At 37.1% G+C, this 17,785-nt stretch overlaps 1 protein-coding gene and 1 pseudogene across 3 annotated transcripts; both read left to right on the top strand.

Moving 5' to 3' along the window:
• The window catches only part of LOC109045640, a 638,390-nt pseudogene that overhangs the window by 297,766 nt on the left and 322,839 nt on the right, over positions 1–17,785 (top strand).
• LOC109092791 (diacylglycerol kinase zeta-like) lies at positions 495–17,753 on the top strand. 3 transcript variants are annotated; one of them, XM_042752688.1, is made up of 33 exons: positions 495–2,691; positions 4,600–4,707; positions 4,863–4,958; positions 5,139–5,216; positions 5,299–5,355; positions 5,430–5,498; positions 5,577–5,648; positions 6,114–6,230; positions 6,521–6,592; positions 6,683–6,778; positions 6,865–6,947; positions 7,026–7,086; positions 7,400–7,513; positions 7,770–7,910; positions 8,068–8,146; positions 8,271–8,326; positions 8,430–8,492; positions 8,963–9,036; positions 9,357–9,468; positions 9,553–9,752; positions 10,539–10,639; positions 10,783–10,862; positions 11,707–11,776; positions 11,991–12,031; positions 12,112–12,302; positions 14,137–14,244; positions 14,560–14,628; positions 14,727–14,758; positions 15,255–15,304; positions 15,393–15,513; positions 15,586–15,622; positions 15,744–15,843; positions 16,838–17,753. In XM_042752688.1, the coding sequence occupies exons 1-33, from the start codon at positions 1,744–1,746 to the stop codon at positions 16,952–16,954; spliced, it is 3,813 nt and encodes a 1,270-aa protein (XP_042608622.1). In that variant the 5' UTR covers positions 495–1,743; the 3' UTR covers positions 16,955–17,753. The 3 variants fall into 3 exon arrangements, with proteins under 3 accessions (XP_042608622.1, XP_042608619.1, XP_042608621.1); XM_042752685.1 differs by lacking the exons at positions 495–2,691; positions 14,137–14,244 and having other exon boundaries at positions 4,612–4,707; XM_042752687.1 differs by lacking the exons at positions 495–2,691; positions 14,137–14,244; positions 14,560–14,628 and having other exon boundaries at positions 4,612–4,707.

Here is a 17,785-nt window from a genome sequence, read left to right on the forward strand (position 1 = left end):
ATAATATCTTTTTTGTTTTTGTTGTTGGATATTGACTTATAACTGGACAGATATGCAGAGTTAAGCTTTAGAACTTAGTGTTTAGGGAGGTTTTGTATGTGTTTGTACTGTATGTGGACATTTAGCAGTGAGTTTGGACCAGTTGTTGTTCTTATATTGAGTACTGCTATGAATATTTATCTTTTAACATGCATAAAGCTTTGTGTAATGTAAATCTGTTTAAATGTAGCAGACAAAAACAAATGATATGTGTAGCTAAAGTTATTATTATTATCATTATTTATTTATTATTATTATAAAGTTATTAGTATTATCATCATCATTATATGTAAAGTATATATCATTACATATATTGCAACATATATATTGTGAAATGCAATTAAATAAAAAAACAAAACAATAATAATTGGACTATTTAAAAGAAACATATTTTCTCAAATGTATGTATATATATATATATATATGTAAATAATATTGGTCAGAATTATTTAAAATGGTCTAAGCTGTGTTTTTTAATTAAATCTGTTGCAGAGTAAACAAACAGAACCCCTAATCTGCATGCAATCAGTGACAAACAATCATGTGATATTATTATCCATCTTTTTTATTGCCCGTCTTCAGTTTAGATGGAGCTAATCAAACTCAGACTCTGCGTTTAAGTGCATATTTTTGGTACTAAATGAACCCACTTCACTAATAACATACCATTGCTAGAGATGACCCTGACAGTAATTAGTCTTGGTTGAGTGTCACCTCCTTATTCTCCCTGGAGAGCAAGAACAGTTGTTTTTCTACATAGAAGTGTTTAGTATGGACACAACATATTTTAATACAATTTGCAATTACCTTTTTTCAGGTAAATTGTTTGTACTGTAATGTACTGTCACCTCTACTGTAGTACAATACCATGTTTACTGTAAATATTGCTGCTACAAAATACTTAGCACCAATAGCATCATTCCTTACCCTGAGAGTTGTGTCTAGGTCAAATCCGTCTCTAAATGAGATAGACTAGTTACATTGCTATAATTAGTCCAGGCAGTCACTACTGAAGGGTCAGAAAGCCCTTATAATCTGCCCTGGACATCCCTGTGTGATAATCAGGATGTTCATGAGCTGAGCAGAGCTTCATTTCCTTGAGTGCCTTTCACGTCATTATGACATGATGTCATCTCCCGTGAACTCACAATGCACCTTTGTAGTCAACGGGCTTTGCTAGTATTAACCCGATTTGGAAGGCAAACTGTCCTGCGTAAACCCCAGGAAAATCTGTGCTAGGACAGGCGGAGTTAGCTTTCCACATTCATAATAATGTTAATAACCAGTATAAACTCATGTCTAGACGACCCTTCTAAAAGGTGAAATATACTGTATGTAATGTTGTTATGTTGTGGAGTCCCATCAGGGTTTTTAACCAAAAGGTCATACTTGGTAGACCAGATCTTCTAATCATGCTATCGCAGTTAATTACTCAGTTGTGAACTCTGTTGTTGATGAGGTTATTTTGTGTTTTCATAATATAACTGCCTATAATTTGACCATTTCGGGCATGTGTTGGGTCAAGCTAGATTATCTCCATTTTAAGGATTAGGTTTAAATCTTGGTCAGTGGAGGTCAGTGTAACAAGCTTTCAGCAGTTTTAGAACTAAGTGCTAAAATGGTTAATCTATGCTGACCAGCTAAATTTTCAATCAACAGCCTCAGGGGGAAGTTTAGAAAAAGAACTGTATTCTTCCAGCCACCATGGACACTTTTTTCCGACGGCATTTTAAGAGGAAGGAAGCAGGAGAAGCCATTCATGACGGCCACGTATCTGAACCCTGTCGACACAGGAGGCCAAGCATTGCAGTGCCAGCCAGCCGTGCCCGTCGACGCTCCAGCATAGGTCTTCCGTCCACTGCGTTGACCCAGCGACGCCGATCCAGTGTCCAACTTCAGGCTTTACCTCGAATCACTAGCAGTCAACCGGTTCAGAAAAGCAGTGGTAGACGGCGCTCCAGCACCACCACCCCGAAAGCCAATCCTCGCTTTGCCGTACGCCGGAAGAAGGTGAGCAAGCTCCGCAATATAGACACACACCTCTTGGGACCGTCCATGCTGCTGGCCAGCTTAATTCAGATGACAAAAGAGGAGGAAGAGGATGAGGAGAGCCGAAGTCCATTGCCAGGGCAAGTGGAACTCAAGGGAAGCAGCACGAAGTTCAGGAGTCACACAGATGTCCTTCTTTCAGAAGGCGACAGCGACAGTGATAGCGAGGACTCCAGCGGACACTCGGATGAGAGTCATCACTTAGGGCTGCGCAAGGAGTTCCTAGAGGAGGCAGATTTGTCAGACTGGGAGATCAAAGAGTCTGCTGTTTTATGCCAGCAGGAATGCCTTCCTCTGGCTGTGGTGGCAGAGCGTGTCCAGGCCCACCCGCTGATCCGAGTTCCCCGCTGCCTCCGGAGGAACTCGTCACATTATGGCTATGCGGAGCCGGGCCCGTACGTCCGCTACTGCCGCAGCAGCCAGAGGAGGCGCCGTCGACGGGTCTCCACCATCTCGAAAGCGGGAAGCCCCTGGCCAGGAAGAGGCCTGCCGCTTCCTATCCGAAGAAGCTCTACCTGCTACAGGGGCCATGCGACTCTCAATCCTCTCCTGGGAGCTTACTACGATCCCAGGCTGGAGTCTTGGAGTGGATTCTTGTCGTATGTAGAACCTTTCTGTTGTTGTGTCTAGTTGTTATTATTTCATGCTGTGCCCTTAAATTAGATGTAGGGTTTCATGAAATGCAAGAACAACAACACAAAGGCTGCGCCAGAAAGCTTAGACAGTTGACTTGTTGCTTTGCTGTCCTATCAGTCAATGACTTGCAGGCAGCATTTGCGTTCGAAGGTAACTCCCGAATCTCAGTTAGTACTCAGATTTACATTCTTGCCTTCCTACCTCAGCACAGGTACAAAGCTGGGGCCATACCCTAAGGTACAAAAGCTAAAAGGTACAGTATACCATATTTACACCTCAGTAGTACATATTAGTACCTAAAGTGTACATATTAGTACCTTTTGAAAGCTTACTGCCCCAGTGCCAGTTTTTTACCTTTTTCTTTTTCTGAGAGTGTATGCTGCCTGCGTAGGTAGCATTTTCTGCTTTCGGATGCAGCCAAAGAAACTAATTATGACCTAGGCCAAGGTTCCTTAAATCTGGCCCTTGTGGGCCAGTGCCCTATAGGGTTTAGCTCCAACCCCAATCAAAGACATCTGAGTAAGCTAATCAAGGTCTTCAGTGTTACTAGAAAAATTACAGGTAAATGATCAGGGCTTGAGATTTCAGATTTGGGGAGCACTGACCAAGGCTTTGCTGAGGTGCACAAGGAGAAAACGGTTATTTGTCGGTTTCTTTAGGCTTGTAGCATTAAAGGTGCATACACAATGACAACTATATTACTGGAGGTCACCAAGTTGCTTGATAGTTGCTGCATCACGTCATTGCACAACTGCATGAAGCTGACCTCTGCTTAAATTTATTTTCGCACTCTTGATGAAGATGAATGTTGTCCAACCACTTTGCAGCTGCAAATTTCTGTCAGTATGAACATCCCTAAATAGTTTATATTTTAGTAAAGACCAAATAAATACACCAGAATGTACAGGTTTTCTGATTATACTATGACTTGCAATACACATGAATCTCCACTTACAAACTCAGCACTTTCAAGTCAATATCTTTAGTCATTTCTCAAGCATTCAAACATTTATATTGAATGTGAGAGCAGGTAGTTGAAATGCAGCTTTTCATTGCATTGACCTTCTCATTCTCCATCCCGTGGATACGAGCACCATGGCGCTCGCTCATTAGCGCAGCTGCTACCATAGCGAGGTAATGTGACTCATCAACGTTACTGATCACCCAGTGGGCTTCTCATCAACAGGTTGCTAAGCTTCACTGATTCACTCTGTAGGGATTAGGACACAAAGGTCAGGGTGAGCAAGGTTTTGATTACAAAAGGATTACAAAAAAACCTTGGTAATATTTGCCTTTAGAAATGCATTTTCTGTGTTTTCATTGCATAAACTTCATTGACAACTTTCTTGTCATAGCCATAATTGAATCAGAGTTTCTGTATAAGGAGAGGCTACATCTGTTTATGCACTTGTCTACTGTGTTACCATTTAGCATGAACGTTGAAGTACAGACTCAATTCTATATAGAAAAAGTTACATTAAAGACCAGCCAATTTTCATTTTGTTGTTTAGTATAAAATTCAGTGCTGTATCTTCCAAATTTGGTGAGCTTAATGACATAGGCTAAACATCAAATATCCACAGTGTATTGTGATAGTACTAAAAGCAGATTAAAAGCGGAAAAACCTATATATTTCCAAGCCAAGCTCTATAGTTTTAGTCATGGGGGCTAGTGAAAATAGTCCAACAGACCCCCAAGGCATTCCAGGTGAAAAGCTGTGTAAAAAAAGATGCCATCCTTTCAGGGAAAAATTTTTCATAATTGTATTTCTTTTGATCAGTGTTCTTAATCTAATTGACTTAGGATATGATGGACACAGACAGTCTGTTTAGTCTGTTTAATGTCACTGTCATTGTTTTTTTTTTTTTTTTTAAGAAATTGATTGGGATGGTTTGTGTGCAGGATAACGCTGCCCAATCCGGTGCCATAATACCAGGCAAATGTGAACCCAACAAAGAGATCTGCAGCACCGTGGATTGGACTGTGAGTTACTCATTTGTATTTCAACAAACAAGTTAGCATTCCAACGGTTTCATTTATCTCTATGGCAGTTGCCAGTAAACTCCAACTCATGACACAGTAATCCATATTAATCTCTGTAACTTCTGTTTAACTTACTGGTTAGTTATCTTCCTCAGGAAAATGCCCAGTTTGGTCAACATGTGTGGTTTGAGACCAGTCCGGCTGGAGATTTCTGTTACGTTGGAGAGACGTATTGTTTTGCAAAGTCACTGGTAAATTACCCATATTTTTATTCTTAAAACGATCAACTGCACAGCCAGTAGTTTATAGTAGTGTCTTTCCTTTTGTAAAAATCCCTGCACGAGAGCTCCCTCTACTGGTTAGATGTTATACACACAGATTCAGATGTATTACTAAAATGCCAATCATTGTGTTTCATTTTGTTTTCTCAGCAAAAATCTCTTCCTCGCCACAAATGTGCATCCTGCAAAATAGCAGTTCACACTGTATGCATGGATCAGCTGGAGAAGGTTAGACGATTGTTGTAAAGCTGAAAAACTTACAATGTTTTGAACTTTTTTGTCAACAAATGAATTTTACTGTTCCCTGTAGATTAACTTCAGATGTAAGCCATCATTTAAAGATCCAGGGATGAGAAATGTCCGAGAGGTAAGACTTTTTGTCCTTTAAAATGAGCTTTATTATTTAGTTTTGTTAAACAACTGAGCTGGTTTGTGTTTCAGACTCCAAACATGAGACATCACTGGGTCCATAGGAGACGGCAAGACGGAAAATGCCGGCAATGTGGAAAGGTCAGTGCGAGACTCATAAAATATGAAATGTGAAATCATCCAGAAAGTATTTATGGCCTAATTTCACTCTTTCCTCAGGGTTTCCAGCAGAAATTCTCCTTCCACAGTAAAGATATCGTGGCCATCAGCTGCTCTTGGTGTAAGCAAGCAGTAAGTGTTGCAACATACACCACTGTTCAGAAGTTTGGAGGCAGAAAGATAAAAAAAAAAAAATTATAATCATAATAATGATGTTTTTATTCAGCAAGAGTGCATTCAGTTGATCAAAAGACACAGTAAAGACTTTTTCTTTGTTACAAATCATTCTATTTCAAAATTTGCATAAATAACAAGCAACCCAACTGTTTTCAGCATATTAGAATGATTTCTGATCGTGATACTGAGGATAATGTCTGCTGAAACTTTAGTTTTGCTATTTCAGAAATAAATTACATTTTAAGATATATTAAAATAGAAAAAAGGCTATTTTAAATTTTAATAGTATTTCACACCCTTACTGTTTTTACTGTATTCTTTTTCAAAAACTAACCAAAATGTTTGAGTGGAAGTAGTGCATACAATGCTGACAAATTTTCAAGTATGATAAATCAATGCACTTTGCTATGTGTCTTACAGTATCACAACAAGGTGACTTGCTTCATGCTGCAGAAAATCGAGGAGACGTGTTCCCTCGGAGCTCACGCGGCTGTGATCATCCCTCCAACCTGGATCATCAGAGTCCGCAGACAGCAGGTACCACCTGACCTGAAGAAAACGAGGTTCATACAAAATGTTACCGTTATATTTACTGTATTTTTGAACAAATAGACATTCAAAAATCTTAGCAACTTAAAACCTTTGAATGTATACCTTATAGATATATATGAATATCTTCCGAATGCATTTCTAAAGTACTAATAGTGATGTAATTTTATGATGCAGTGTTTTATGGTTTGGACATGGTGAAAGGAGGTCACCTGCATTGATGAGTTCAAATGTAAATACTAAAATGCGTATGTCTATAAACTGTCCCTGTTATACAGGCATCATTGAAGAGCAGTAAAAGAAAGAAGAAAACATCTCTGAAAGCCAAACCCTGCAAGAAAGCCACAGAGGTAGCAAACACCTCTGAACCTTTGAACATTTGTGAATAAAAGTCATATGCTTCTATATATGACGAGATTTCAATATTTCGTTCTCTGCAGGATGGCAAATGGAAGCACTTTATTGTGCGACCGATTCCTTCTCAGCTCATGAAGCCTCTGCTGGTGTTTGTCAATCCGAAGAGTGGCGGAAACCAGGTCAGAAGAGACACTCAAAAGTTCCTAGTGCATAGAAATATTATTTTACTGTCACATAATAGCACTTCTTCTTCTTTTTTATAAAGGGAACGAAAATCATCCGCTCTTTCATGTGGTACCTGAACCCCCGGCAAGTGTTCGACCTCACTCAGGGAGGTCCGAGAGAGGGGTAAGAGTTGATAGATCATACTTTCTTTCTTTCTTCGCTTTGAGCGTTTTCTCTTACACTTTCTCTTCCTCTTTTTAAGTTAGAAATGTACAGCAAAGTGCCCAACCTGCGTATCCTCGTTTGTGGCGGTGACGGAACGGTTAGTCAAATATCTGCGCTCTTATCTAGATAAAACCGGATGGTGGGTAATATCATTTCTGCTCATACAGTTTCAGTATGTGCACAGTATGCAAATTTTCCAATGGGGCAATGTGCTTGACATGCTCGACAGGTACTTGAAACTGATTCAAGTCCAGGTAAAATTTAAATGTATTAGGCATAACACCACTACTAAAATAACACTGACTGATCCGAGCCAATCTCTCAGATATTGCTCTTAGATTCCATCATGCTACCCTCAGTCTGGAAATTCATAGGGACATTCATGTAATTTATATGCTCTGTTTGAACAGGTTGGGTGGATTCTCTCAGTGCTGGATGAGCTCCAGTTGAACCCTCAACCCGCCGTGGCCGTGCTTCCCCTCGGGACAGGAAATGACCTAGCCAGGACTCTCAACTGGGGCGGGGTACGAACCTGAAAACTCTTGATTGTAATGTTCTAATAAACCTTAGTACATTTCCTTGGACGTTCAAATATAAGAAAAAGCTCCTGTATTTTAATATAACCACAAGTTTTGTTTTGCAGCATGAGGTTTGTGGTTTAAACATGTAATTTTTACTGCTGACACATTCGTAAAGTGGCATAACAAGAGAAAATGGTCCCACTATTTGTTAACCATTACAAGTTTTTTTTTGAAAATGTTTGTACTTGTTGACTTTCAGGGCTACACGGATGAACCGGTGTCCAAGATCTTGTCCCATGTAGAAGACGGAAACATCGTCCAGCTGGACCGATGGAACCTGAGCGTCGAGCCCAATTTAGAGGCCAGTGAGGAGGAGAGAGATGAACACCAGACAGACAAGGTCAGCTGACACCAGTAGAGGGTGCTAGACTTTAGCAGAAGACCACCATCCTTCTAGCTTTACAACAAGTCAAGCATGAAGGAGGGTGTAAAGAGTTTTTATAAACGTTGAAATGAATGGTAAGGGGGAGCTAATGACTTCTCCATGTCTATTTCAGCTTCCCATTGACGTCTTCAACAATTACTTCAGCCTTGGATTTGATGCACATGTGACCTTGGAGTTTCACGAGTCCCGAGGTGTGTTCACTCACTCGTGTAATTTTTCATATTTGGTTTCTGAAGTGAAGGTTTGCATACTGCATATAAAATCTGTGGTTTGTGAAAGCATTCAAATTTCTAAGATGTTATTTTGATTCCTCAGAGGCTAAACCAGAACGGTTCAATAGTCGACTTCGCAATAAGATGTTTTATGCAGGGGTGAGTGTGTCTGTCCGATAAAGTCATGTAGATATTTAAGTTCATTCTTTTTGTTATGTATAAAATGTAACATATTTGCTCAAATACATGTGCTCCTCTGCAGACAGCATTCTCAGACTTTTTGATGCGCAGCTCCAAAGATCTGTCCAAACACATCAGGGTTGTGGTACGTTAAGTTTTATATATGTATATACACACTTTTTATATAATATAACCCAAGGTATTTGAAACGGGAAATATATTTTAAATATTTTTATTGTATATATAAAAGTTAATAAAAAAGAATACTTAAAAATTATGCATGTGTACTGTGTATATATACATTAATAAATAATAATTAAATAAAATTACACCAATAAATAATAATTATCTTAATGCATATGTAATTTATCAGCTTTAGGGTTTTACATTTCAGAAAAGCAGAATAATATGTATAATATATTTATGTGTGGTTTAAGTGATATATATATCACTTAAACCACACATAAATAAAGTCATTACTATTGATTACGGTCATAAAAATGTAAACAAAAATAGTATTTCACCAAATTAATATGCATATATAAAAGCATTTTAACATAATGGCACAAATACTTACAATGTTCGCTCATATGCTTTTTCTTATTTCCTGTGCAGTGTGATGGCACTGATCTAACCAGTAAAGTGCAGGATATGAAACTGCAGTGCCTCCTGTTCCTCAACATCCCCAGGTAAACTGACCTGAAATGGAACTGTGCAAAACAAATGTCTTATGTAACTACCATATAAGAGAACCTTTGGCATAATGTGCTTTTTTACTTTGAGAGAGAGAGAATTTTGTTTTGAGTGTTATAATTTTTTATATGTGTAATATATTTTTTTGTGATCTAACCATTACAGGAAACTTGGACTGAAAACCTCATTATTAAAAGAGATTTGTTGCTCCAAATTATGTTTATTTCAGGATAAAATATAAGCTAGACACAAGAAACTAGTCTAGAGTTCATTAAAATGAGATTATCCTGACTGAGCTGGGCATTATGTTCTGTAGGTATTGCGCTGGTACGATGCCATGGGGGAACCCAAGTGAGCACAATGACTTTGGGCCACAGAAACATGACGACGGGCTCATCGAGGTTATCGGTTTCACCATGACCTCTCTGGTGAGATTTGGCTTTGTTTTCTTAATTGATTTGTTCTACATTTAAACTTGAATCCATCCAAATGTTGCTGCTATCTTTCTATAGGCGACGCTGCAGGTTGGAGGACATGGTGAGAGGCTTCATCAGTGTCAGGAGGTGACCCTGACAACCTTTAAGCCCATCCCTGTGCAGGTGGATGGAGAACCCTGTAGACTGGCTCCATCCGTCATACGCATCACCCTCAGGAACCAGTCCAACATGCTGCAGAAGACCAAGAGAAGAATCTCTCTACCACAACTATATGAGTCAGTATCTATCTATCTATCTATCTATCTATCTATCTATCTATCTATCTATCTATCTGTCTGTCTGTCTGTCTGTCTGTCTGTCTGTCTGTCTGTCTGTCTGTCTGTCTGTCTGTCTGTCTGTCCGTCCGTCCGTCCGTCCGTCCGTCCGTCCGTCTGTCCGTCCGTCTTACTGTCTAACAGTCTGTCTGTCTAACTGTCTGTCCATCTATCTATCTATCTATCTATCTATCTATCTATCTATCTATCTATCTATCTATCTGTCTGTCTGTCTGTCTGTCTATATCTGTCTGTCTGTCTGTCTGTCTGTCTGTCTGTCTGTCTGTCTGTCTATCCGTCCTGTCTGTCTAACTGTCCATCCCTCCATCCATCTATCTATCTATCTATCTATCTATCTATCTATCTATCTATCTACTCTATCTATCCTTGTCTCTATCTATCTATCTATCTATCTATCTATCTATCTATCTATCTATCTATCTATCTATCTATCTATCTATCTATCTATCTATCTGTCTGTCTGTCTGTCTGTCCCTCTGTCCCTCTATCTATCTATCTATCTATCTATCTATCTATCTGTCTGTCCGTCCGTCCGTCCGTCCGTCCGTCCGTCCATCCATCCATCCATCCATCTATCCGTCTGTCTGTCTGTCTGTCTGTCTATCCGTCTGTCTCTGTCTGTCTGTCTGTCTATCCGTTTGTCCATCCATCATTTATCTGTCTACCTGTCTGTCTGTCTGGATGGATGGATGGAAATCTGACTGTTCTTTCTCCTTATGGATGTAGTCAGCTGCCCATCACAGAGAAAGTGCAGATCCAGGTGAACCGTATCAGCATGCGTGATTATGAAGCTCTTCATTATGATAAGGAGCAGCTCAGGGAGGCCTGTGAGTATCTCTTCTCCTCGTCCTCTCTCTTTTTCACAGCTCTGAGAACCTACTCATGCACTCCCGGAAAAGCTTTTGCTTTTCAAATACGACTAACTTTAAACCGATCCTAATCTGTTTCCCCTTTTCTTTCACATTCTCAGCGATTCCTATGGGGATAATTACGGTTCCTGGGAACAGTGATTTGGAGACGTGCCGGCTGCATATCGAGAAGCTACATGAGGTGCTTTTCAGACTTGTTGAATCCTGGTTAGAAATGTGCCAACAGGCCGATTTGGCTACAACCTCCTTCCTCATTTGCAGAGGTTAAGGGGAGGATCTGAACTGTCAAAGACTGGCTTGATGTCAACATGAAATCAGAATTGACTCTTGACCTTTTTAATCAATTTTACTTGTCTTTTTTTTGACGATTATTCTTTTGTTGTTGTTATGAATAATTTTTTTTTTTTTGTAATTATTTATTATAATATAATTTGTTGCTCCTCTAAAACAACTTTCCTTTTCAGTGGCATAATCAAGCCCTTTTATTTTCAACTCCGCCCATTTGGCATGAAACACCCTTTTTAACAACTTTAACAACCCAAACAATTTCTAATAGTTAAAATCCTGTGCTACAGGTTTTTTCATTGTTGTTGAAAATATTGTTTCAATCATATATAAGTCAGATAACTCTAGTAAAATGGGTTGCAATGGTGACTTTAACTAAGTCATTCTTGGCTAAATAAGAATACTTCTGTGTTAATGCTACATCTTGGAAAGAAAAGAAATGTTTCGTTTAATTTAGCTCGAAATCCATTTTCTTGTGGTTACATTAACACGCCTTTCAAACACAAATGATGTATTTTACTTTTAAGAGTCGCTTTCCACTGTAATTGCCACTATTCATGCCAAACATATTATATCGAGCATGTGACAGCCATTGCACGTTGACTTCCTGTTCAATTACAGTCAGAAAAACACATTGTGACTAATTGAACTCACACAGTGAGGCCATTTTGGACAAGAGCCATTTTTCACTTGCACTTTCTCTGTGTATTTTTTTCCTCTCTCTGTCTTTCTCTCTTTAGGAGGGGGATGGTGTGAATACAGACACACTGCACATGCCAAAGCTTTCACCAAAATGGTGCTTCCTGGATTGTAAGTAGAGCATTTCAAGTTCATTTTGAAAAGAAAAAAAAACAGCATAGAATTTATCTAAAAAATAGTGTTATAATTATATATAGTACATAACTTAGGCTTTCTATGTCGAATCATTTTTGTGAGATTCATTGCTCTTGACATTTCCAAAACTTTAAAGCGTGATGTTTGCAAACCCCACAATCAGATTTTTCCATCTTTGGATTGTTTACAGCTACTACAGCAGACCGTTTCTACAGAATAGACCGCGGTCAGGTATCTACGACAGGCAACTTTGACGTTTTACATCTATGTTGCATGTCACAATGTGCAGATTTCATTGCATATCTCTGCAGGAGCATCTAAACTATGTGACGGAGATCTCTCAGGATGAGCTTTTCATCTTGGACCCGGAGCTGGTCACCAAGGAGACGGTGGGCACGTCGCCCGGAATGCCGGGTGCGATGGAAAGTGTTGGGGGATGTTCCAATAGCACAGACCAGTTTGCTTTTCCTGCCTGCTCCGCCGGGCCTTCTCCACTGTGCAGGTAGATTGAAACGAGTCACTTCAGATGACAAAATGTGTGGTTAAACTGGATCAACTCATGTTGTTAGGGCTGCGAACAGCTTTTGCACAGCCTCAAGGTGCAATTTTATGTCACTTTTTACTTTGGCAGATGATTTTAACACCGTCGACTAGCAGAGTACGTGCGTAGGGAGGTTTAGTTTTAAATTTCTGAGAATATCCCCGGAAAAAGTGCACAAAACCCTCATTAAGGAACTAAAAAAATTCTTAATTGTTAATTTCTTGTTATTTTTGCCAAAACAGATGCAGGTTTAGCTTGAATCCATAAGAATGATAATTTTCTTTATTATGCACAACTGGTGTAAATGCGCTTACAAAAAAGTACCAGAAAGCACCATGGTAATATAACGTTGTTTTTTTTGGATTTGTAATATGGAAAAAGCATGGTATATGAATATGCTAATTTTCCAGTACCATGATATTACCATCTTATGCTATTACTGTAGTCCTGTCACAGTACTTTTTTGTAAGAGTAGGAAGTCCCAAAAAATAATATACAGTAATATAATATATAGTGTGGTCTAAATGTCTGAAACCATTAGAAAAAATATATATATTTTTTCATCTAAATCTTTTTATTTTAATATACATCTATAATACTTTTTTTTTTTAGAAATAAAGTTAATATTAATACAACAAACTATTATAAATATAAATTATATTATTTATATTATTTAAATATCAACATATATTATAATATATCAAAATATATTTTATACTAAGTATTTTATGTATTAAATATGTTAGCATAATAATTTAAGTAAAAATTTTAACTGGCATTGTATATCTTTTTTGTTACATTAAGACAATAAACTGTTATGAATATATAAATTAATAATTATGATAAATGAACATTTAAATTATATAAATGAAATATTTTAATTATTTAAATATTAAAATATATTTTATTGTATCTAATTTATATTATGTATTTTATATGTACAATATTATTGTAAAAATAGCAACAAAATGTATTTATTTATATGAAAAAAATGTTCTTCTTAACTAGACTATTATTAAATCATTTAATTATTAAAAGATTTTATTATATCTATTTCAATATATATATATATATATATATATATATATATATATATATATATATAGATATATATATTATATGTATTATGTATTTTATAAATACAATATTACTATATTACATTATAAATACATGTATACCTATAAAAAATATTTAAAAAAATACCAACATATAAATTATATTAGCATAACAATTTAAGTAAAAAAAAAAAACAACTGATATGAATTTCAGAATTTCCCAAATACATATCTAGAGAAGCTTGTGTGTGTGCAGTAAATAAGTAACACTAGACTGAACCGAATGCGTTCCTTCCTGTTTGAAAAAGAGAAAAAAAACGACAGTTGCTCTTCAGCTCTAGTCTATTCCCTCAGGGGAAGTCTTTTAGTCTGTGTATTTGTGTGCACATCTGATGGTGAGATAGAGAGAGTGAGGGACAGCGACATTTTTGTGCCAAAGTCTCCTGTGAGCGAGTACAAATCTGTGTGTTGCTCAAATGTGAGTCCATCCAGGACAGGACAGTCCCTCATAAAGGCCCCTGCTATTAAAATCTCATCTATCTGTGTTTACATTCACCCTCCCCCTGCCTGACGCACAGCGGATCGCTGAAAAAACACATCCCATCTGTCAGACCTCATTGTAGCAGTTGTTCTGTTACAGTAAATTATACACCTCTCACAAACAATGAGTTTCCCGCCCCCCACAGCATGTAAACACATCCTCCTCTCTGTTGTCTGTCCATCCCATCATGCTCTCGCAGGGTTCACCAGACGCATGCTGAAGGCCAAACGGAAAGCGTGAGCATGGATAGCGACACGCGCACACAAACTAGCGATCCAGAGACTCCCACAAAGCCAGGCTTGTGCAGGTACATCTCAAACTGAGCGCTTTGTGGTCTAATTCAGACGTCCAAAGCTTTGAGTGTTTCCATGACAACACGGATATGCCTTTTTATAGCAAACATCATTACTAAGCTAACAAAGTTATTCCATGTGCATAACTAGAGCTCTGTAATGCCCATCTGCAACAGAAGTGCACTACAATGGCACAATAATACCATGGTACTTTGAAATATACCATTGCACCATGTCATATTTTTTGTTTGTGAGAGGAGGAGAAGATATCCATTTCAAATGAATATCTTACATAAGCTTGTCTTTGCCCAATGTCTTTCATCTTGAAGGAGGGGAGCAAAAATGATGAATTTGAATCGTTCAAACACAGCTGATGAGGACTCAGTGAATGTGCCAAGGTACATGCAATATTTAATAATCATCGCTGACGAGACAGACAGATGTAGTTGGCTTTGATTATGAAAAGTGGTATTAATATTCCATTTTAATTTCACAGGTTAGATTCTGGCTGGAATGACAGTGATCAAGGTACACACATTTTATATTTATTTTTATAATAATAATATAAAAATAGTTTATTGTAATATATATATATATATATATATATATATAATATATATATATATATATATTATATATATATATATATAATATATATATATATATATATATATAATACAATAAACTATTTTTATATTATTATTTTTTTATTATTATTATAAAAACAACTTTAAAATCGTTACGAAAAATACCGGTTTTGTACAATAAAGTGCTCATATTTTTCAATTTCTTTTAGAGTATAATTAGATATGATATATAATTGTATTAATTAATACATTAATTTATTTTTTCAAATATTATTAATAAAATAAACTATTATAAATATACAGTTATTGTTAGTATAAGTATTTTATAAAATATAATTTAATATAATATATTATCACATTTTCATGCATTTTCTATAATTTCCTAGAGCCATTTTGTATAATAAAAACACTCATATTCGCTTTGTGATGTCTTTCAGAATCAATCAGTTTGCTCTTTGATGCCGTAAAGTCTGGCAACCTCGAAAAGGTATTCATAGAATAACCTAGTCCTGCACTATCATACATTAGCATTACCAGACCTCATGGACCTCTTCTCTGGTCGTTCATGTTCTCAGCTGGTTCAGACGCATGAAGGTGGGGCCAACCTGTTGGTCCAGGACCGTTTTGGCTGCACCCTCCTCCATCATGCAGTGGTTTTAGGCAGTAAAGAGATTGTGAAGTATATCATTGATAACGGTGAGTTGGTTGGACTTAATTTTTTGATTTTTGACTAATTTTTAATGATCTTTCACTGTTTTTGGTGAACAGCTCCGGCCTGCATCCTTGATGTGACAGAGAAATCAACGTAAGTAGTGCTGGAGCCACTCCGGCATCTTTTACTCCATTTAATTTGTGGTGAAAGGGATAAAGGAGCTAGATTTGATTGACATTTATGATTAGGAGGTGTTTCTCTGTTTTTTATTCAGAGGGGAGACGGCCCTGCATAAGGCAGCTGCGTTGTGCCAGAGAACAATCTGCTATTACCTGGTGGAGGCCGGAGCATCCCTCATGAAGACAGATCTACAGGTGAGAACATTCACATGGACCTTTCCTTGGATGATATTTAAACACTTAAACCACTTATCAGTGCTGTTTCCTCCGCAATAAATGTTTCTCAAACTCTTCATTACACTGTGCCTCGTTCACAAAACAATCTGCAGTCAAATGCTCCGAATAAACATATAATCCTCCAATGTGATTTGGGACATCATTAAAATAAATCATAAACTTGTTTCTGAAGCTGAGGATCTTTTGAAATCTCTACAGATGGAAACGAGCTGGACGCGTCAATTCATTTATTCTTCTGTTTGTTCTGTTGGCAGCAGTACGTCAAGAATACTGGAGACAGTATAAATGATTATAATGCGTTCTGTTTGTTTTTTGACGCGATGTGAAGCCCTTGTCCGATGAATACCGATAAATGACTGAATGCCAGTGGGCGGGGCTTATGGTGCTATGATGTATTACTATTCGCCGATGTGCTGCTATGGAGGTGTGATGTCACAGATCCCGCAATATTCAAATAAGCATTTTTTTAAACTTTGTTAAACATGTATTATTATTTTAATAATATATTACTATTACGTGGGTTTAAGCTATTTATTTTGATTTATACCACCAAGCATGTGTTAAAATAAAAAGGTGGCAAAGACAAGAAGTCCCGTATCTTACATTATCATAATTTTGCTTATCTATAATTGTAAAAATGTCATTTTATTATAATAGATCTTATTTATTTATAGCATATGTATTATGTGTATAATTAAAAAATGTGGCAAAACTAAGAAAATATATTGCATTAAATAAGAGAAATGTCTTTTAATAATATATATATATATATATATATATATATGATTTTTTTTGTTTTATTTGTCTATAATTGCAAAAACTATTCTGTATTATATTATATTGTTATATTATATATTTTATTTATTTATTCACTCCAGCAAGCATCAGTATAACTAAAAAAGTTGCAAAAAATTAAAAAATCAAATTAATTAATCTTTCTGTCATTCTGCAGGGTGAAACTTCAAAGATGTACGCAGAAAGAGCTCTAGACATGGAGTTGGCCGCATACTTGGAAAACCGACAACACCACCAGATGATCCAGAGGGAGGACCATGAGACGGCTGTGTGACCGGCCTCCGGAACCATCCATTCCATCTGAGTCTTATCTGCTCTCTCCCATGGCCGGTTTATCCGGTACGGCCACACGTTAGCGATGCTATGAGGCAGCATATGTGCGGAAATTAGTTTGTTAATCTCTATATTGATTGTAATGCCAAAAAGACAGTGTTTGTGTCATGTTTCAGAATGCATGAGTTTGCTACGTCCAGCTTTCAGGGCTCCACTCCTTAGGACCCAATGTGCAAAATTTTAGGAATTTCAGGGCTGAAATACCATGTATGAAAGTGGCTTTTACTAAACTACTTTAAAGAAAACCAGACAAACCTCATGAGAGATTAATAGGAGAGGTTTTTGCTGCTTCTTATTACGTAATATTAATGTTTGAATTTTGGATTGCATATCTAAAGGTTTTACAGATTTTATGTAACCGTAGAAACTTCCTTTAGCTTGGCTTCCACTTCACGTGTTTGTTCTAATTTGAGATAGAGACGTTGTTTTCATGGCCTCCTACGTTTAAGAATGCTTCCTCAGCTGTTGCTTATGGCCAGTTTCTCTCTTTGTGGTAAATGCTTGAATTTCGTAAAAACATTCCATTAATTACTACCTTAGATAGCATTAAATCAATTCTTTATTCACAATATATTATAAACTGTAATAATTTCTTAGTCAGTAGATTTGCCTATGACCATAAAGTTTGCCTATGAATGACGTTTCCTTCAGGAATGGGATCGTATCTCTTAGCATAGATTGCTTGCACTGACTGCTATACTTTTAAATGAAAATTTTAGGTTCTTTACAGAATTTATAAAGTCATGCAGCAACGCAAACTTGTTGGTTTTGG

This window comes from Cyprinus carpio, chromosome B25 (assembly GCF_018340385.1).
Source record: "Cyprinus carpio isolate SPL01 chromosome B25, ASM1834038v1, whole genome shotgun sequence".
Lineage (NCBI taxonomy): Eukaryota > Metazoa > Chordata > Actinopteri > Cypriniformes > Cyprinidae > Cyprinus > Cyprinus carpio.